At 36.9% G+C, this 23210-nt stretch overlaps 1 protein-coding gene across 1 annotated transcript; it reads left to right on the forward strand.

The window, feature by feature from the left end:
- The first annotated feature begins 12547 nt into the window (after positions 1-12547).
- Positions 12548-13539, forward strand: LOC113305397 (peroxidase 5-like). The gene is made up of 3 exons (XM_026554441.1): positions 12548-12766; positions 12902-13088; positions 13328-13539. The coding sequence occupies exons 1-3, from the start codon at positions 12548-12550 to the stop codon at positions 13537-13539; spliced, it is 618 nt and encodes a 205-aa protein (XP_026410226.1).
- Positions 13540-23210: the final 9671 nt, after the last annotated feature.

Below are 23210 nucleotides of genomic sequence, written 5' to 3' on the forward strand. Positions count from 1 at the left end.
AGAGACTTTCTAATTCCAACAGTCCTAGTTTAACTGAACTGAACCACAAGAGAATATGATGTATTGTATTGTTTACCCCAGTAAACTAGTGTTGGATCATGTATCTTCTCTCCGATGTTTATGCGTATGTATTTTCTCTCCCATGTTTATGTGTTATAAGTATAGTATCCTTGGATGTCTCGTTTGTTTCCTCAGCTACTAAGAACATAAATGTGCATATTGAAAAAGATTGAGGATCAACCGATTCACCAAAACACGATTGTTGGATTTTATAGATAAATCAAGAGATGACCGGAATGACTTTTTCATGACGTTTCCAGTGAATTTACATGGTGAAGCTCATGCAGACTAGCATATAGGAAGTCTTAAATGTGATACTAAAAGAGATCAGAACGCAGAAATGAGATGAACGGAAACAATATATTGTGTTGGGTACTAGACCAAAAAATCGCTACAAATGAGTTACAAAGTATTCAATAAATAATTAGCCCAAAATAATTGCAATAACAAACAAATGAAGATCAGAAAAACAAACAAATAGCAACCTGTAGGTAACAAAAAAATCAAACAATTACATCCTCTATATGATTAGTATATCCGATAAGTTTGATATTCGAATCTTGTCTTTCCAATCTCATTTCTCGGTAAAACCTTTGAATGAACATCTCAGCTTTTCGATCAATATTGACATCATATTCATCTTCTCCGCCGGAATCCAGAAACTCCCCGTCATCGATTAGTACCTGTCTCACAACAACATCCTTGTTATGATTCACATCCATCTGGTTATTCAAGTAATCCTCTTCTTCTCTTTCCTTTTCCTGGCCTCCAGCTTCGATCCTCAAACCACTCGAAAGGCGGCGACGACGTCGATAACAATGAAAAAACATGGAACAACTCAAATTAGTTCTGCTCCCCAGTGTCCTTAATCTAGAGCTGCTCTGGTAATGAAACAATGGAGTGTAATCGCTCTTATTGTGGTTAAGAAGCTTCTTGAAATTTATACTCTTTCTCATTATAACGAGCTTCAAACGAATGGGTTTCCTGATTTTCGCCATGAAAAATGAGGAGTTTAGAAGATTCGTAGCTCTTTCTAAAATGTCTGGTACAACTCTTTCTCTAGGCATTTTGTGGAGTGGTGATCGAGTAAGATCCTTCTCACTCTCTTTTCAGTTGCAGATGGAAAGTCCCTTTGAAGACTTGAGTTTTTTTCATCAAGTTTTATTGGAAGATGTAACCAAAAAAGGTGTTATTCTTGGTACTTCGATTTGAATTTGTAAAGAGCTGTAAAGTGAGTAGAACAAGTGGTCGGTGAAACTTTTGGTCTTATTTTTTAAGGGTTTCAGCAGGTAGCCGTTGATGATTTTTACACACCAAAGGACAAAGTTACGCATCACCCATCGTATAACTAGTCACTCAACACATAACTAGACATTGGAATTTCGATGGACTCGTTGAATCAGTGAGTTGGATCAGTGATCAATTCTTTACACATCAAGTGACCGTTATTATTGTCCCATTGAAGTCTAGGGGATCAAGTCATGTTTCCTCGAAGCAGCAGTGAACCATGTGGATAGATTTTTTATTAGCCGTTTTAAGCCGATAATTTTGTCGACATGCTAAATTGTGATCAGCAGTGACCGATAGAAATTAAAATCTTCTTTTTCTGTAAGCAGGTTATTGTATTTTTTTCTTTTTTGGAAAGCATAGATAATGTGATAAAAAGGAATTTTACTCTTTCTTCATTACTATTATAATTTTTTTTTTTTTTTTTGCTGAATCACAAATTTTTATTATATCAGAAAAACTAAAATGTTTTACAAGGAAGAAATACCAAAATTACAATAAAAAAAAAGGAATGTGATAAAAGGAATTTTACTCTTCCTTCATATAGGCTTAATGTTGATCATGCCAAAATGTGGCAATGTAGTGTTTGAATCGCGTCTTAGTGCCATGCACGATTGTAGCTCAATTTCATTCCTGACAGTTGGACAAGATCAACGGCCGCAAACACGTTGATAGGTTCTCTCCTTTGAACAGAGTCTGTTCATATTTCAACTTTCCAATCAAGGAAGATAACGTGAACCTTTCTCTATCACATTTTCACCCAATCTGTAAATTACGAGAGAAGCGGCTAATACTGTCCATCTTACGTGACTTTTTAATCGAATAGTTTAGGATTATTATGCGTGAGTTCGCGCATTAAGGAGTTGAATCAGCAAATTACATGACCAGTACATTCGCTAACAGTAACCTTCTTCAACTTGATTATTTGAATGATTAATGAAGAAACTGAGACGAAGAGAAACTGAATTACAGTATAGGGATATTTATATTTACATATGTGTAGTAACTCTCCATAACAGAGAAGAACCTAAAAGGAAGTTCTCCTAACGGTAAACATTTATATGGAAACAATATTATCGTTAATTAAGATAGAATATATCTGTCAATATCCTTGATATTTTCCTTCAGTATTCTTGATATTTTCCGACACTCCCCCCTCAAGTTGGTGCATAAATATCCATTGAGCCCAACTTGCCTAGTATCTCCTCAAATCTGGCAGCGGAAAGTCCCTTCGTGAATATATCAGCTAATTGTTGAGCACTCGGAACAAACGGGGTACATATAACATTATTCTTCAACTTTTCTCTAACAAAGTGGCAGTATACTTCAATATGTTTTGTTCGCTCATGAAAAATGAGATTAGAGGCGATATGCACAGCAGCTTGATTGTCACAAAATAATTTGGTTGGATGAGGCGAAGCGAAACCCAAATCACGTAACAAAGCACGAAGCCAGATAATTTCACATGTCGTTAACGCCATAGCTCGGTATTCAGCTTCCGCAGTAGACCGTGCGACGACATTCTGTTTCTTGCTCCTCCATGTTGCCAAATTTCCGCCAACAAACGTACAATATCCGGTAGTAGACTTCCGATCCACCGAACATCCAGTCCAATCAGCATCCGTGTAAGCGGAAATTGATATAGAACAATTACCAGAAATGGAATGTTGTACATTTTTACGCATCTATATGTCTCTTCCTGGAGAGCCTTTCAAGTATTGCAAAATTCGGTTAACCGCATTCAAATGATTTATTCTAGGCGCATGCATAAATCTACTTACAAGGCTAACAACATAAGAGATATCCAGTCTTGTAATAGTGAGATATATAAGTTTACCTACCAACCTTTTAAATTGACCACTATCATAAAGTAACTCACCATCTGCATCAAGCTTTGCTTGGCTATCAATTGGTGTTGTTGATGGTTTTACACCCAAATTTTCTGTTTCTTTCAATAACTCCAATGCATATTTTCTTTGATTTAGGAAAATACCTTTCTTTGAGAAGGCAGTCTCTATGCCAAGGAAGTATTTCAAGGTTCCCAAATCCTTGATAGCGAACTTAGTGTGTAAGAGAGACTTTAGTTTTGCAATACCAACATAATCATCACCAGTTATCACTATATCGTCTACATAAATTAAGATAATAGTTGTACCCGACTTACCTCTTTTAACAAATAATGTTGAATCTGCAGAAGTTTCTTTGAAACCATTTTCCTTAAGGACAGATCTAAGATTTTCATACCAAGCTCACGACGATTGCTTTAATACATATATTTCCTTCTTAAGTTTACACACAACTCCCACTTTGCCTTCTTCCGGATGGCCGTGTGGAATACTCATATAAACTTCTTCTTCAAGGTCGCCATGTAGGAAATCATTTTTTACATTCATTTGAAAAAGTTTCCAGTCTTGATTTACTGCTAAAGAGATTAGAACTCTAAATGTATTCATTTTCGCAACTGGAGCAAATGTCTCCTTATAGTCTTCGCCATACGTTTGTGTAAATCCTTTAGAGACAAGTCTCACCTTACGCCGCTCTATGATCCCATCACTCTTGTACTTTATTTTATATATCCACCGGCAGCCAACAACCTTTTTACCTCGCGGTAGCTGAACTATATCATAAGTGTCATTCTCATCAAGAGCTTGAAGTTCTTCTTTCGTCGTTGTCTTCCAAACAGGATTCTCATTTGCTTCCTTGAAGTTCTTTGGCTCTTCCTTCCTGGACAAGGCAGTAAGAAAAGTTAGATAAGAATGAGAAACATTATTATGTGTAAAACACTCTTGAATAGGATATGCTGTAGCGTGATATGTATAAAAGTCCTTTAATTTTTCTGGAGCCTTGACTTCTCTCGTTGATTTTCTTAGGCTTGGATTTGTAGCATGAGTAGTTGTACTGCTGCCCACACATGGTGGTGGCGTCAAAATTCTGGCAGCTCTTTCCGTAGCATTAGGAGTAGTACCGTCCATACATGGTACTATACTTGGATTTGGTTCCCTAGCATCGCTATTTGTGCTGCTGTCCATACACAGTGGATTTGTAATTTTGGAAGCTTTTCTCGTAGCATGGTTAATAGTGGTACTATCCACACATGTTGGTGGAGTTAAAATTCTGGCAGCATTTACTAGTGCTTGTGTTGTAGTCGTAGTTTGAATGGTGGTACCAGGTGGTATAGCTTGAGTGGAACATGGGTTAACACACGTTGGTGGAGTTTGAGCTTCACTGTTGGCAGCTTGATCAGTAGCAGGGATGTCTGCACATGTCGAGAAAGCTGGTCCCTCATGTCTAGTGGTGATCATTCCTCCCGGTTCAGTATTTCTGGTTCCTCCATTCTGATTGGGCACAATTATTTCCGGATGCACTTTTGGTATAATTGTCTCTGTATTTGTCGTCGGGACAAGTGGTTATCATTGAATACATAGCAACACACAAACATCCCATGAAGACTCCCCCTCGGATCGATTCCCATGATTATCCTTAACTTGAAAATAAGATTCAGATTCATCAAATCGCACAACTCTAGAGATAATAATTTTACGAGTCGCCATATTGTAGCATACATATCCCTTCTTGGTCAAAGAATACCCGAAATATACGCATTTCACAGAACGCGCATCCAATTTATCTCTTTGAGTTTCCTGCAAATGAACATAACAAACACAACCAAACACTCGCAAATATGACAGGTCAAGTTTGCGATTTTTTAAAACTTCTAATGGAGACTTAAAATCAAGAATCTGAGTTGGTAGTCGATTAATTAAATATGTAGCAGCTAAAACACCATGAGACCAATATTTTTTATGAACATTCATTTGAAGCATTATAGCACGAGTTGTTTCTAAGATATGCCGATTTTTCCTTTCGGCAACACCTTTTTGTTGCGGTGTTCCTACACAACTTGTTTGATGTATAATCCCATGGTCACTAAGATATTTCGGCAAAAGACCCTTACAATATTCAGTTCCATTATCAGTTCTAAAAGTTTTAATCTTTGCAACTGATTAGTTAACATGTTATAAAAAACTTGAAAAGCAGAAAAACATCAGATTTATATTTTAACAAATATATCCAAGTACTACAAGAAAAATCATCAATAAATATAACAAAATACTTATAACCATCATATGATTCAATTGGTGAAGACCATAAATCAGAATGAATAATTCAAACAACTTAGCCGATACAGATAAAGAATTATTAAATGACAATCTGGTTTGTTTAGAAAATTGGCAAACATCATATAAACCGGTCTTAATAGAACTAGAAGGAAAAATATGTGTTAAAACACGATCCGATGGATGCCCAAGACGTTTATGCATAATATGATTTTGAATCAAATTTGCGGTATGACATGTTTTACTAGTAGGATTGAATAAGTAAAGCCCATTAGAATATATCCCCTCACCAATCGTCTTCTTGGTTTTTCGATCCTGAAATACAACAGAAGTAGTTGAGGAAATAACATTACAATTTAAAGATCTTGTAATTTTTCCGACCGATAATAGTTGAACCGGAAAGGACGGGACAACTATAACATCGGAAGTGGAACACTCGGGAAAGAAGTTAATTTTTCCACTCCCTAACACAGGCACAGTTGAACCGTTAGCTATGGAAACATCATGTTTCCCAATTTTTGGAATAAAATCATATACACCAGTCGAGTTATTAGCCATGTGATCAGTGACTCCCGAATCAATTATCCATGAATTAATTTTAGACAATAAAGAAGCATGGTAAGCAGTGTGGGTAGAGGATGAAGGACCAGAATCAACAGGAGTGGACTTACTCATTTGCTGCAGTAGAAGTTTCGCCAACTCATTTATTGAAAATGAACCATCTGTAACCGCAGCGTGATCTTTTCTATTTTTATCGTAAGTATTCTTAAGGTGTGGATGTAAAATCCAACAACGTTTGACAGTATGTCCGGTTCTCTTGCAATGATCACAATAGAAAATCTTCTTGTCTTTATTTTTATTATTTTGCTTACCTCTATCCATTCCAGAAAAACTTGGCTTGTCCTTCTTATTGACAAGAAGAGCACTTGTTTCACTGCATTCAGAAGCATTGCTTGGATTTATCGATTTCTTACGGGTTTCTTCTCGCTGAATCGTAGCACAAACACTCGATAAAGTAGGAATATCAGAATTCATAAGAACGTTACTTTTGAGATTTTCATATTCCGGCTTCAAGCTATTAAGCAATGAAATTTTTTTATCTTCTTCTGTCCTTTTTAAAAGAACTTTTGGATCAACTGTATATGGACGATACATATCGAGTTCATCCCACATCCTTTTCATATTTCCAAGATGTTCAGTAAATGATTTTTCACCTTGAGTTGCCAAAGAAATTTCACTCTTCAACTCAAATACACGAGCTGCATTATTTTGACTACCATAAAACTCTGCAACAACTTCCCACAATTCTTTGAATGAATTGGAAAATGTAAATATTTCAGCAATAGAGGCTTCCATAGAATTAAGAAGCCAAGACCTAACATTTTGATCATCAGAAATCCATTCCTCATATTTTGGTTCTTCTTTAGATGAAGGGCAGACTGAGTTTCCATTGATGAAACCCAACTTCTTCTTTCCACCAAGAGACAAAGTCACTATTTGTGACCAAAGAATATAATTATTACCACTAAGCAACACGGATGATAATCTCCCGCTAGTGTTAATTTCTCTTTCAGACATTTTTGGTTGAAGTTTTCAACCAAAAAAAAATTGAGAGGAAAAAAAAAAGAAAAAAACTCACAGAACAGGATCGAGTCCTGCTCGCGATACCATGAAAAAACTGAGACGAAGAGAATCTAGGAAGGAAAGATAATTGTATTGCTATGTATTCAATGAATTACAATATAGGGATATTTATATTTACATATGTGTAGTAACTCTCCATAACAGAGAAGAACCTAAAAGGAAGTTCTCCTAACGGTAAATATATTTATATGGAAACAATATTATCGTTAATTAAGATAGAATATATCTTGTCAATATGATTGATATTCTCCTTCATTATCTTGATATTGTCCAACAATTAATCTACGCATATACTACAGATGATCATAAACACGACACATTAGAATAATCAGAGAGGATACAATTGCGTACTGTGTCATGCCTCCAGTCATTGGATTATATGATCGGAAGGCGATAATTACGTCCAATCAATGAATTACGCTTCCTATGTGTATAAGTCACAATATAAAACACTTACTAGTTTCAAATTTATAGTTTGTATGTGGAGAATTATCAACCACGCTGGTAATGGTATATTATCCTATGTATGACACAATGATAGAAACATTTAACATAAGTAATCTCACCCCAGCCGTATAGTCCAATTCAAATATTGCAATTAGCTAAGGTCAAGCTTCACTGTATATCAAAACTGTCGTCACGGCCGAAAATACAAGATACACGTTAAGATGATCAAAATATAATATACATTTTTTACGTTAGTCAAAATACCAATTTCGCCGTCGAAAAATAGTTTACTATATCGAAATCATGTTTAAGATATGTTCTTGGTCGTAAATATTATTAAGAAAACCAAATTCTAGAACCCCATAGTTAATAAATATTAATCTAAATTGGTGAGTTTTCTTGTTAGTATTTTAACCGTACTTAAACGTTCGATCATATATGCTCATTTAGATAACTTGCCGCCATTGGATACTTCATGCATTAATATGAAAAAAATCTTCCGGTGATTAAAATACAATTCAGTTACATTTTTTTTTTTGAAACAAAAGGTTATATTAAAAGAAAAAAAAAAGAAAAAGAAAACCCCAACAAGGTCAATTACAACACATAAGAGTATCCCAATTACTCCAGACAAGATTTGGGACAACAAACTTGAAAGTATCATTATCACATGACCATAAAATTACTACTTGTTTGACCAAATCAATACTTTCTTGCACACACTTATGACGACCTCCGAAAACCCTTCCGTTCCGTTCCTTCCACAAAACCCAACAAACCGCGTAATGCAAAACTTGCCAAACCTGTCTACCCCTACCACGCAGCACATTAGTGGTCCACGCTTCAAACAATTGCAGTAACGTGCTTGGGAAAGGCCAAGCAATTCTGAAGGCCGCAATGAAATACTTCCAAATATCAAAAGCATATGTGCAATGAAGGAACATGTGATTTGCAGATTCCCTTACGTTGTTACAAAGAACACATTGATCACTTTCTAATTGAACACCACGATGTCTCAAAATATCTCTAGTGGGGAGAGAATCATGAAAGGAAGCCCATAAGATGAAACTAAACTTGTTAGGAATGTTGGATTTCCAAAGGAATTGATTGAAGCTGCACTCCTCCAAGTCACCTATAAGATTCTTATAACAATTCAGAGAACTGAAGTTTTCCATAATCTCCATTGTGTCATCCTCGTCCACCAAAATAGGCACCTGATGCAAGTCCCGCTTAAGTAAATCCCATTCAAGTTGCTCATTCATGTTCAAATGTCTCACAAAATCGCAAACCAACTCCGCATTCACAATCATGTACGAAATTGAAGCGTTTTTCAGCCTTGCTGCTTTGAAAACAACCGGAAAAAGATCCTGAAGTGCACCCCTATCTAACCATTGATCCTTCCAAAAACGAATGCCCTTCCCATTCCTTACCTTGAAAGACATCATATTTTGTATTAGAGGCACCATATTAGTGACATTCTTCCAAAGACTCCTTCCTTGACAAGAATTATCCGTACCGGGAATTAGAAGATTATTATTATAAGAAAATTTTTCATTCACAATTCTCCTCCATAAACTATTCTTGTTTTTCGAAAATCTCCAAATACACTTAATTAACAAAGAATGATTTGTTTTCCTCATATTCTTCACGCCTAAGCCCCCATTCTCCTTCGGGATGCAAATTTTCTTCCAAGAGACCCAAACCATTTTCCTTCTACCTTCCGCAGCTCCCCACATGAAATTGCGCATGATCTTAATCATTTTCTTTTCCAAACTCACCGGAAGATAAAAAAGCGAGAGATAATAAATAGGTAGACTTGCCAGAGAGCTCTTAATAAGAATTAACTTACCAGCTTTATTAAGTTGTCGTTTCTTCCATGATGCCAACTTTTGCTCCATTCTGATCAGCACTTGATCCCACACCGAAGTACTACGCTAATGGTTTCCAATTGGCATCCCAAGATATAAAAAAGGAAGTTTCTCTGTCTTACAGCCTAGTTCTCTAGCCAGATCATCTATAACCCCATCAGCTCCCACACTAATCATAGTGCTCTTATCTAGGTTCAGTTTCAGACCCGTAATTGTTTCGAATACAGCCAATATAATCAGCAAACGTCTAACTTCCTCCACTGACGCATAAATAAAAATCAAAGTATCATCTAGAAATTGAAGATGAGAAAACCATTTTCCGCCACTTTAAAAACCGAAAGCTGACCCCTCTCCACCGCATCATTAATAAGCTTAGAAAGAATCTCCACCACCAGAAGGAAAAGATACGGTGATAAAGAGTCACCTTGCCGAAGACCCTTACCTGGTTTGAATTTTTCTGTAGAACCACCATTCACAAGAATAGAAAGATGAGTAGTAGTTACACACCATTTAATCCAAGAAATCCATTTACCTCCAAATTCGTGCTTCTGAAGAATTGTGAACAAGGCATTCCAATTCACATTATCAAAAGCTTTCTCCATATCAATCTTAAACAAAATTCCCTGTTTTCTTGCCTTTAGCCTGCTGTCAACACATTCATTAGCAATTAAAACACCATCTAGAATTTGTTTGCCATGAATAAAAGCCCCCTGGAAGTCAGAGACCAGTCTTGGCATCACCGTCTTCAGGCGAACTGCAAGAGTCTTAGATACAATCTTGTACACCATACCAATAAGACTTAGTGGTCTATAATCTTTAGGAGTACAAGAGTCCTCCTTTTTTGGAATAAGAGTAATAAAAGAACAATTAAAACGCCAATCTATTGAACCAAACCTGTGAAAGTCGTTGATTAGCCCCATAAATTCATCCTTTAAAGTACTCCAGCAGCTTTTGAAAAATTCAGCAGTAAATCCATCCGGACCGGGTGCTTTGTTACTGCCCATTTTCCTTACCACCTCCCAAACTTCATCTTCAGAAAACTCGCGCTCTAACCACGTTCTTTCCACCTCTGTAATTTTCGGAAAGTGCAAATTTTCCATACCCGAAGACACCTCATCTCCCTGCGTAAAAAGATTAATATAATAATTTCGGATATCTTTCTTAATTATTTTGATATCAAAACAATCACGTCCATCAATCTGTAATTTTGCAATTGTATTCCGCTTCTTCCTTGCACTAGCCATACTGTGGAAATATCTGGTATTCAAATCACCCCACCTAAAGTCATTTTGTTTCGATCTCAGATGCCATTTCTTCGCTTCCATTGATTCAATATTTCTCAACTTCATCTTGCATAAAGTTCTCTCCTCCATTTGAGAATGAGTTAGCATAACCGTTTCCTCCATTATATTAAGCTCATGAATTCTTGCTGTAAGCTCGTCTTTAACTCTGGAAAAATGGCCGAACTCCTGCTTCTTCCAGGGCTTAATAAAATGTTTCAGATTTTGAAGTTTTAAGAAAAAACGAGTACTTACACTACCAGAATAAGTCAAGCTATCCCACCACAACTTCACATTCTGAACGAAATCCTTGTGCTCTATCCACACCCTATCTACCTTGAAATATGGCTTTGAAGGCATGACCGGTTCAGAAATAACCAAAATTGGATTATGATCTGAAATTGTTCTCGTCAAAACCACCTGCAAAGCATTCGGAAACGCCTCTTCAAAATCATGGCTAAACAAGAATCGATCCAACCTGCACAACAGAGGGATAACTTGATTGTTCGACCACGTATAAGCACCACCTATTAGAGGTTGATCAATTAACTCATTGTCTAGTAAATACTTGTTTAGCATTGCTGTATTCCGACTGTCGCCATCACCACGATTCCTTTCTTCACTGGATCGAATTGCATTCATGTCACCCGCTATACATATAGGACCTGTCCACCAATTCCTCACCTCGTACATATCCTGCCAGAACTCCGTTCTTGGCTCGTGTTCACAAGGGCTGTACACGTTGGTGACTGCCCACTGGAATCCATTAATTCTTGTCGAAAAGGATACTGTAATATTATTAAACCCAAGTCTCTCGTCCATCTTCTCAAATCTGCTGCTATTCCAGATTGTTAAGATTCCTCCGCTATTTCCATTCGACGGAATGTAATTCCAGTCGAAGTTTTCATCATACCAAAGTTGACGCACAAACATATCTGTCATATTTTGAATCTTCGTCTCCTGTATCAAACAAACTGCACACTTCTGAGAATGAATTAAATTCCTCACCGAAACTTGCTTGTCAAAGTCATTCATTCCTCTTATATTCCAACATAAAATTTTAAAATCCATTGATGATTACTTCTTCCCTTGCGACACGGATTTCTTCTGCACTACTTACCTCTTCCACATTACCATTCACAGCAACATTCTCCTTTCATGTTCATTTGCTTTTTCCACCCTTTCTGCATCTTCCACATAAACATCTTGTCCTCCCTCTTCCGCCTCTTCGTCTTCCTCTACTTCTACTCCTCTGGTCTGCTGACAATAACGATAAACCAACTCGGTCATGTTGTTTCTCAAAATATCACGCTGCTGTTGATTAATGGTGCCGTAACTACAGGCCACCTTTACTAACGAGAGGACTGTGTTCTCTATTAAACAATCTTCTTCACCTGCAGTACTTCGCTTCACCTTCTCCAAATTCTGCACAACTCTGTCTTCCAGACTATTTCTCCTTATAACAGAAGATCTCTCTGAAGTTACAGAGTTATCATTGTTTTCCAGTGGAGAGAATCTGGATCCCGATGTTGAACCAGTCCATTTGCTGGAGTATGCGTTAGAATGCTCTTTTGAATGCACGTTAGAATGCGCATTATGTTGTCTTGGTGTAAGTCCCCATCTTTCTTCTGTAGTTTGCAGATTTACATATTCATTCTCATTATTGTGTGAGTTTTTATCATCCTCATACACTCTGCTTGTTTGCCCTTTCTCCTGAACATGTGTTTTGGCAGCAATTCCGGACGTCCTTCCATCTTCGTATCCTGAGCAGTTGTCAGCTACATTATCTTGGAGTATCAAAAGTACTAGCTAGATTTAAAGTTAAAGCACTTCAAAAGAAAACATGGGTTCAAACAATATAATCACTGGTCTTATTAGTTTGGTTTTACTATCTGCTTGTTGTCTAAGTAGTGTAGAAGCTCAACTTCAAGTTGGGTTCTACCAAAGCACTTGTTCTTCAGCTGAGTTTATTATTAGTAATGAAGTCTTCAGCGCTTTTCAGGCAAATAATGGTATTGCTGCAGGTTTAGTGAGACTCCATTTTCATGATTGTTTTGTTAGGGTGAGCAAAATCAATTCCATCACTAGCTAGATTTTGTTTAATTTTACGGGGATTGATCTCTAGATCAATATTAAAAGTCGATCAATATTAACATTACCTTTAAATTTTTGGTTCGTTTTTGTGGTGACTTTGTAGGGGTGTGATGGCTCAGTTCTCATAGACTCGACGACAGGTACGGCCGAGAAAGACTCCCCTGCAAACTTCCCTAGTTTACGAGGTTTTGAAGTCGTGGACACTATAAAAACCGCACTCGAAACAGCATGCCCGGGTGTGGTTTCTTGTGCTGATATACTTGCATTTGCAGCAAGAGAGTCTTCTAATAGTAAGTATACAAGAAGGATTCATTCTAAGATAGGATCTTTCATGTTTCTGTGTGTCCGAAGTAACAATATTTCTAGGAATCTCCTGCTAGAGAGCTACGAGGGAGTATTAATTGAGAACATATAGTTGATCACCCTTGTATGCATGCACATAAGTAAAATATGAACATACATAGTATATATGTGCATTTCTGAGCACCATGGGTTTATATTTATAGCTTTGTTTTGCATGTACAGACAGGAGGAATAGGATACGATGTCACAGCAGGGAGAAAAGATGGCACTGTTTCATTAGCCTCAGAAACAATAGATTTGCCCCCTGCAACATTTAATGTGGCTCAACTTACTCAAAATTTTGCCAACAAGGGACTGACACAGGAAGAAATAGTGACACTGTCAGGCACTCATACAATTGGCCGATGTCATTTTTGGTTCTTACTTTTAGAGGTATAAAGTGTACCAACTCAGCATGTCACGGATCTGATCGTTTTTGACATGGCGTGTGTCGGTATTCGTTGTGCCATGTTTTATTTTTAAAAGCTTGGCACAATATAACACGCAGCACAGATCATAAGCAGTAGTGTCGTACCATGGTGGCAGATTAATTGGGGACACTTAATTTATATTTGGTAAATAAATTTCACTTGCACCATAATTTGATGAAATTTTCGGAATAATTGTATAAATTATTCTAAGAATTAAACGCCAGAATGCACCTTAAGAGCGCAATTCACTCTCTCAGAGAACTCTCTGGTCTATGGATTTTCGATAGAGAACAAATCAGTATCCTTGTAGTAAACTATTTTTTCTCAGATTGACACCTCACAAATCAGCAACTTAGATGGAGATTTATTAGAGCCCTGTATTTCCGAGGCTGAAAATCTTTCTCTCTCCGAAACATCCTCGAAATAAGAGATCTGGAATACAATTTCTAATATCAATTAGCGGGGAGCTCCCGACCTTGACAGATTTCAACCAGGTTTCTTCAAACCTAAGTGGGACACTTTGGATCCGGACATAATTCTCGCAGTTCGAAACTTTTTTAAATCGGGAAACCTAAACCCATTGTTCAATTATTCTTTCATAACCCTAATTCCAAAAATATCCACCCCTAAGCCCCAGTAGATTTCAGGCCCATTAATTTAAGCAATACAATTTATCATATCCAAGATATTAGCAAACAGATTAAAGCCCATCCTGAATAAGCTAATATCTTTTAATCAATCATCCTTTCTCCCTGGGAGATGAATCACTGATGACATTATCATATACCATGAGCTGATTTACTCGATGGAAATATCAAAAGCTAAAAATGAAGAAGGCCATTTAGCGTTAAAATCAGATCTATCAGATGCCTTTGATAGAGTAGAGCGGAATTTCATTAAATCGGAACTATTGGATTTTGGATTTGGTAACTCTTAGGTAAATCTTATCGTGCAATGCATTTCGAACACCTCTTTTTCCATCTTCCTAAATGGCTCTCCCGGCCCGAAATTCACCACTTCAAGAGGTTTAAGGCAGGGTGTTCCGCTACCTCCATACCTTTTTTTTTTTAATATGCATGGAGATTCTATCTAGACTTCCAAAAAAAACAATAAAGGATAGGGGCTTAAAATAAATAAAAATGCCCCGAATATATTACATGTTTTCTTTGCGAACGGCTGCTTCTTATTCACAAAAGCTGATTTCAGGGAAGCAAAAATATGTTATATATCCTATCAAGATTTGGCGAGGTTTATGGGACAAATGGTCAATCTTCAAAAATCGGGAATTTACTTCAGCCCACGAATTCACCCGAAACAAGAAAAAATTATTGCGAAAATCCTAAAAGTCCAATTGATGACAAAAAATGGTAGATATGCTAATACACACTTTTCTTCGACAAGAATAAGAAAGAAAACCTTGAACCACTTATACAAAATACTAAGCTAACCTTGAAGGTTGGAAATGAGAAGTGCTTTCACAAGCAGACCGAACAGTATTAATAAAATCTATTCTCCAAGCCTTCTCAACTTACAAAATGCAAATGATAGCTCTTCCTAAGGAAACTCTAAACCAATTATACTGAATCCAACGAGACTTTTGGTGGAATAACTATAAGCCCAAGAATAGAGGAGGATACATAAAATCCTTGGCCAGTATTTGAAAGCATATATCTTAAGGAGGACTAGAAATTAAGAACCCCCACCAATTTAATATAGTTCTCCTTACGAAACTGGCAAGTATGCAACTTACAAATCATGACCAACTTTGGGCCCAACTTCTTAATTAAAGCTAAATATTTCCCAAATCTCATCCTCTACAATTTTCTAGGTCTTCTAATCTCTCCTGGATCTGGAGAAGTATACAAAATGGGTTAAACCTAATTAGAGGTAATTTTGTCTGGCAAGTTAAAAACGGAGCTTTTACAAAAATATGGGAAAAAAGATGGGTTCTTAACATATATAATCCCAAACCCACAAATAGTCAAGAACAGTCACCACAAATAATTAATGAGTTGATAACTACTAAAGATAGTTGCGATCAGGAAAAACTTGAAGATTGCTTTACTACGTAAATTATTAAAGAAAAACTTCAAGCCATATCACCAAAAAGTCAAGAACAAGACAAAGTTAGATGGAAACATCACCGTTCAGAAATTTTCTCAGCGAAGAATGTCTACAATTTTCTCATAATCAAGATCGAAGAAATGATAGCTTAAGTGATTTTCGTTGGCAAAAGATACGGAAAATTCAAGCAATCCCAAGAATAAAATTATTCATATGAAATTAGCTTAGAAAGCTCTTTCAACTTACTCATGACTCGGGGCAGACATCGCAGACGTATCAATGGAATGCCCAATGTGTAACTCTTAGGAGCAAGAAACTGAACTACGATATGATTAGATTTTTCCCAATTGCAAGAGCTATCTGGTTTGGGTTTTCCCTAAAATATGTTAATACAAGATCTCACTACAAGAAAAATGGACTTTAGCGACTATCTGGATTTAGTTGGTGCAGGGAAGGTTTTAGTGGATGGAGCTCTGTAGCAATCAATACGGTAAAAAATATGTTATGTGGGTGAATACTAATTTTCTAAAGATGTGTACCAACCATATTGTTGGAATTTTCCAATTGCATGCAATTTTTTTTTACCGGCGTTTCATTTTCTTAAGTTTTTCTTGGCTTGGGAAGAGGTTTATGAACATTAAATGCTTATTTTTGGGACTTAATATATTTTTAAAGTGATTCAAGTAATCCTCTTCTTCTCTTTCCTTTTCCTGGCATCCAAATTCAATTCTCAAATTATTCGAAAGGCGGCGACAACGTCCATAATAATGATAAAACATATAACAATTCAAATTAGTTCTGCTCTCCAGTGTCCTTAATCTAGAGCTGCTTTGATAATGAAAAAGTGGAGTATATTCGGCTAATCGATGTTGTTCTGCTTAATGAGCTTTTTGAAATTTATACGCTTTCTCATTATAACGAGTTCTAATCGAATGGGTTTCCTGATTTTCTCCATGAAAAATGAGGATTTTGGAAGCTCCGTTGCTCTTTCTAAAATGTATGGTAGAAATCTTTCTCTAGGCATTTTGTGGAGTGGTGATCGGGTAAGATCCTCCTCACTCTCTTTCCAGTTGCAGATAGAAAATCCCTTTGAATATTTGAGTTTGTTTCATGAAGTTTTATTGGAAGATGTAACGGAAAATAGGTGTTATTCTTGGTACTTAGATTTGAATATTTGAAGAGCTGTAAAGTAAGTAGAACTAGTGGTCGGTGAAACTTTTGGTCTTATTTTTAAGAGAGATGATGCATACACCATGAATTATGTCCCGAGAATGCACCGAGCTCTCACATCCCTTAAGGCCCCACCGGAGAAAAATAGGGGGTGGGGTTTGGGTTTGTTTGACTCGGTGAATCCATCATTCTCGTATTTTTAAGGGTTTTAGAAGGTAGCCGTTGATGATTTTTATACACCAAACGACGTATCACCCATCATATAACTAGTCATTCAATCCCGCTAGACATTAGGATTTCGATGCACTTGTTGAATCAGTGAGTTGGGTCAGTGATCTCTTCTTTCCACATCATGTGACCGTTATTATTGTGCCATTAGAGACTATGAATCTAAGTCCGATTTCCTTGAAGTGCTGGGAACCATGTGGAAAGATTTTTTAGTTAGCCGTTTTAAGCGGATAACTTTGTCGACATGCTAATTTTTTTTGCTAAATTGTGATCAGTAATGACTGGTAGAAATTAATAAAGATGGATTTACCGTTTTAGAATCTTCTTTTTCTGCAAGCAGATTATGTTTTATTTTTTAGAAAGCATCGATAATGTGATAAAAAAGGGATTTTACTCAACTCCATAGGGTTACTGTTGATCATGCCAAAATGTGGCGATCTAGACTCTATAGTTAAAAGATAATAGGTGTATTGATATTATTGTCTTAAGATAACAAGAGTCACTTGGGCATTTATAAAGGATGCGCAAGTGAAAGATAACAGAAACCTAACGGATAGTAAAGACACGACAAGTAACATAGTAACTGCCGGTGATAACAAAACAAAATAAAACAACACTCTCGTAACACTCTTCAATATACCCCTTCAAGTTTATGCTGATGTATCAAAGTGCATCAGGTTGTCTCGCAATCCATAAAAGATTGGATATGTTAAGCCCTTGGTGAAGATGTCAGCTAGCTAGTTGCAGAGATGTAGTTAGGGGTGTAGGTAAAACTCAGTAAACTAGCTTCTAGGAGATCTCTGACATAGTGACAATCAACTTCAATGTGCTTGGTGCGAGCATGGAGCACGGGTTTGGCAGCACGAGCATGAGCTCCATTATTATCACAATATAAATTTAAAGGAGTAAACAGAGGCATATGAAGATATTTTAGCAAGGCAAAGAGGTAAATAACTTCAGCTGCTACCAGTGGTAAAGCTTTGTACTCGGGTTCAGTGCTAGACTTGGATACAATAAGCTTCTTTTTGGAAGTCCAAGAGATGAGTGATGAACCAAGAAAAACACAATATCCTGCATTAGATTTGCGTGTGTCAGGACATCCGACCCAATCAGAGTTTGAGTAGCCTAACGAAGAGGTAATATCTCTTGCAGTAAGGGTGATTCCAGACCCAAGAGAATACTGTATATAACGCAATACCCTCTTCACAACCAGCATATGTGAAGTGGTTGCAACATGCATAAATTGAGATGTATAATTCACTCCACGTGTAATATCTGAACGAGTAAGGGTGAGATATTGTAATGCTCCAACAAGGATTCTGTATTCTTATGGATCTTGTAGGAGCTATCCATCATGAATAGATACCACAGGGATATGTACAACTAGAGTAGAACATGGCTTGCAGTCCATCATATCAGCTTTGTGGAGTAGGTCCAAGGCATACTTGGACTGAGTAAGAAGAAGAGTGTGGTTATGACCAACCTTTATTGATTCAATACCAAAGAAGTAGTACAGATCTCCCAAGTCCTTCATTGCAAAAGTTGTCCATAGTTTAATAACAAAGGAGGATAGAAGATGATCTGAACTGCCCATTAAAAGGATATCATCAACATAGAGTAAAAGTAACAACAATCAGCTCCACAAAATTACGAGAAAAGTGAATGATCTGAGCTTGATATCGTAAATCCTTGTTGAAGAAGATAGTTAATGAACTTGTGAAACCATTCCCTAGGCGCTTGCTTGAGTCTATACAGAGATTTATTGAGTTTACACACATAATGAGGCATGTCTTCATCAACATATCTCTGTGGATATTATATGTAAACCGTCTCAATCAAATCCCCATGTAGGAAGGAATCGAAAGCATCCAATTGCCTTATCTTCCAACCCTTTGTTAGAGCAACATTGAGAATTGTTCTGATGGTTGTAAACTTGACCAGATGAATAAAAGTCTCTGTGTAGTCAATACCATCAAATAGATGATACCCCTTAGCTACGAGTCTTGACTTAAATCTCTCCGTTGTCCCATCAAGATTGACTTTGTAAACCCATTTGCATCCAAGTACATTCATGGAAGGGTCATATGGTACCAAAACCCATGTATTGTTGAGAAGGAGAGCTGCATATTCTTTGTCCACGGAGTTCACCCATTTAGGATCCTTTTGAATAAATTTGAAAGTTTTAGGCTCAATATAGGAGATAACTTTTGAAGTGAAATCCATTGGTAGAGAGTGATTAGTAGTAAAATAGGTTACAAAGTCACGCAGATACTTGGGTTTGTGAATACCCAGTTGATATCTTGTAGTCATAGGATGTGTAACATCATCCAAGATTGGTGCATCCATTAATTCAGCATCAGTCAGTTCAAAATGAAGCTCATTTGGTGTAGGTATGGGGACAGAGAGATCATAATTAGACTCAGACGGAGTGGGGGTAGGTGATGGAAGGATAATATGATCATGATATATTTCCTCAAGAGGAGATGGTGATAATTGTAATGCAGGGGTAGATGGAAAGTTGAAAGAGGTTGGAACTTAAAAATTTACAGAGTTGTTTGATGTGGAAGTTGTAAATAGTGTGGGTTTAGTGCAGGTACAAAAAGAAAAAGTTGTTTCATCAAAGATCACATGCCTGGATATGTACACCTTCTTGCTAGCATTCTCATAACACATGTAACCTTTATGCAGTTGGCTATACCCAATGAATGTGCACATAGATGACTTAGGAATAAGTTTGTCCTTCCTATACTTACCCAAAAAGGGAAAATAGGTACAACCATACACATTTAAAGAAGAAATATCAGGAGCCTTACCAAAAAAGACCTCAAATGGTGTCTTGAACTCAAGAAATTTGGATGGAGTTCTTTATATAAAAAATTTGACAGTGGGAAAAGAATCTATGTAGAACTCCTTTGGCATGGAAGAAGCAAAATTAATTTTGTTTCCCATTTTATTGAGGAGTTCTTATACAGGAGCATCATACAACAATTCTAGAAGCATCAAGAAAATTTCTAAAATCCCCTTTGACAAGCTCATAAGCCTCATCACATTCAAAGGACTTGATTTTTGTAGAGAATTAACATATTCTCATTCGCAGTTTTAAAATGTTTAAAACATGTAATACTTTCATCTCTACTTTTCATAGGAAAGATCCACTGATATTTACTAAAATCATCAATGAAAAGAAATAAGTACCTGAATCCCAAAGTGAATAATATTGGAGACGGTACCTAAATGTTACAGTGAGTGAGTTATAGAAGGGCAGTTGATTTTCTTTTAGAATAGAATGGCATCCTCTTGTTTTTCCCAATCTGACAAGAGTGACATAGAGCACTAGAGTCATCTTCTGTAATTTGTATGAGAGAGGTTGAGTTAAGTTTATGAAGAATATTATTGGTCGGATGGTCTAGTCTCTTGTGCCAAATAATAAAGGTCCTTTGAAGAGTAACATGAGCTTGAGGAGTAACAACATGAGTAGAGACCATATGATAGAGCTTACCATCTTTTGGACCCTCAGATATCACTTGTTGTGTGTTTAAATATTTAATGGATTAACCCCATGGGGAAAATTCCACAGATCATTAATTTTCACTGGTCATCTTTCCCACATAGACCGAATTCTGCTTCAACTCAGGAAAAAACAAGAAATCCTTTAGAGCAATTCGTGAGTCAAATGTCTGTAGAACTGAGTCACCCACCATCTGAATTGGTAACAGTTTCTTATCACCCACTAGAACTTTTTCTAGACTAATATAAGGTAAGGGGTTTTGAAGGACTGTGTCTGTGTTAGTCATATGACTAGTGGCAGCAGAATCAGATATCCAATGTACACTATGAGATGGTATTGATGATGAAACATGGATTTGAATAGAGATATGTACTTGAGGCTTGTTACCCTTTGCTATAGGACCATTTGGTTTGGCATATCTATAGGGACAAATGTATGCTGAGTGTCCTGTCTTTTTATATATTTGACAAACACAGTCTGTGTAATCAGGTTTCACAAAAGGTGAAGATGAACCAGGATTATTCTGATGGAAAGTCTTTATAGTGAAAAATGCGGAAGACGTGAGATTTTCAAGAGCCACAGTGGTTTCAGTATATTGGTTCTTCATCCAATTGGATGAGACGTGATTTTAGTTCATCAAAAGATAGATCAACATCATGAATTTGAACTGAGATAACAAAATTATCATATTCACGAACCAATCCATTTAAAATATGCATAACCAAATCATAGTCATTCACCCTCTCTCCAATAACAGATAAAGAGTCTGAAATCTCCTTGATTTTTTGTAAGCATTCACTAACAGAATCAGACCCCCTTTTCATGTAAACAATTGATTATGTAGCACAGATTTTCTAGAAATAAATTGATTAGAAAAACTTTTAGAAAGATAATCCCAAACCTGCTTAGATGTAGTCTGATCAAGGATATCCTTTGAAACAGAGGAGCTAAAAGTTACATTGAGACAGCTAATCACAAATCGATCCCACTTTCTCCAAAGAGAAAAATCTGGATTCGGCTGTTCAATATTGTAAATAAGTATAGTTGGAGGGGGTAAGAGCATCTACAATGTAAGACTAAAACCAAAAATTTGGTCTAGAAACCAATCACAATGGTACTGAGTAAAACCAAAAATCCGGAGTAAAACTAAAATTCAGAAATATATTTGGTCTAAATTCCGGACCAAAACTATATTTAGTCGAGCGGGGTTTAAAAGTGCGTTCGATAACTGGCGCAGATTAAAAGTTCGTTTGGAGTAGGATAGAGGTATAAACTACGCTTGAAATACAAGCGCAGATTAAATGTCCGTTCGAGTGGAGTGAGTATATAAACTCCGTCTAATGGGTCGTAAGCATAAGAATCGCCTGTTGACGGGCGAACTTTTAAAGTGTGTTTGAGTCAGGCGAAGTTTAAATTAACATCCCATCAGGCGTACTTAAAAAGTCCGCCTGAACATCAAACGATGTTTATATGTACGCCTGGTCCTGGTTTGAGCATATATTATACCTCTGTTTGAGTATTTTCCGAACGTTAAGAACTTAAGATGATTTTGTGACCGTTCAAAGGGGAAGAAACTTTTCCTTTTCATTTTATCGACAATAGTCGCCTTTTTGTTTTCCTGTTTGGGTTGGCTTTGATGTTTTTGTTTCGTGAGGAGAAAGAAAAGTAGGAGAAAGAACAACAATAGTAGAAAAAGAAAGACGGGAAGAGACTAGAACTTTGTAGATTCCGTCGGATAAATTCACACAATGTTCTTTTGATTCTCGACACACAAACGACTGATAGTGTGCAGCTTTATAATGGGGCATAAGTGTAACCTGTGACGGACGGGCTCAAAATCTTCGCCTGGTGGGGCATTGTTTAAATTAACGTCTATTTATCAGGCGTAGTATTGAGTACGTTTGACTCCAAACGGATATATAGAATTCGCCAGTTGACAGGCGAAGTTATATTCTGCGTCCGGTTCAGGCGTAGATGTAATCTTCGCCTGTGAGTGAGACGCATATTATATGTTCGTTCCGTTTTATGCGTAGCTTATACGTGCGTTTGAGTATAATTTGCTCGTCACCCCCTGTGTTTAACACCGACTATAAGCTAAAAAAATTGGTATTTTTTAGTTTTTGCTCTTTGGTTTTGATCGCTCCATTGTGGACGTTCTAAGGGAATAGAACCATCAAGGAAACATAGTGATCTGAACTTATAAGAATGGATTTCATTTGAAATTTTCAGACCAGATAATTCGGATCATCAAGTGTAGAAGAAACATAGTTAGAGATATTTTAATAAACAGGATACGCTTGCTGTTGTTTCCCATATGCACGTTATTGTTGTATAGGCCCAAGCGATCAGTTGAAGAGAAATCTTCCAACAGGAAGCGCTTGCAAGTAGCTGCCATCCAACAGGCACTCCTGACTTGGAAGGAACCATCAGGATGCTACACTCTTATTTCCAAGTTATTGCGTCAGCCATGCCAACAACACTCAGCCAATCGACAGTAAAAAGAAGAGACCTGAAGCGTCAAATTTAAGTGCTTTCCGGAGAAAGATAGAGTAGGGACATTTTGCTGCAGCTATTCGAGTTTTGTCCTCGAATGGGGTTGCTCCTTGCAGCGTGCAAACCTTGGATGAACTACATTCTAAACACCTTGAAGCTCCTTCACCTTTCATTCC

This window comes from Papaver somniferum, chromosome 8 (genome assembly GCF_003573695.1).
Source record: "Papaver somniferum cultivar HN1 chromosome 8, ASM357369v1, whole genome shotgun sequence".
Taxonomy (NCBI): domain Eukaryota; kingdom Viridiplantae; phylum Streptophyta; class Magnoliopsida; order Ranunculales; family Papaveraceae; genus Papaver; species Papaver somniferum.

Coding starts and splice junctions, on each gene's coding strand:
- LOC113305397 (XM_026554441.1), top strand. CDS start 12,548: ATGGGTTCAAACAATATAATCACTGGTCTTATTAGTTTGGTTTTACTA. Junction 12,767..12,901: donor TTCATGATTGTTTTGTTAGG/GTGAGCAAAATC, acceptor GTGACTTTGTAG/GGGTGTGATGGCTCAGTTCT. Junction 13,089..13,327: donor AGCAAGAGAGTCTTCTAATA/GTAAGTATACAA, acceptor ATGTACAGACAG/GAGGAATAGGATACGATGTC.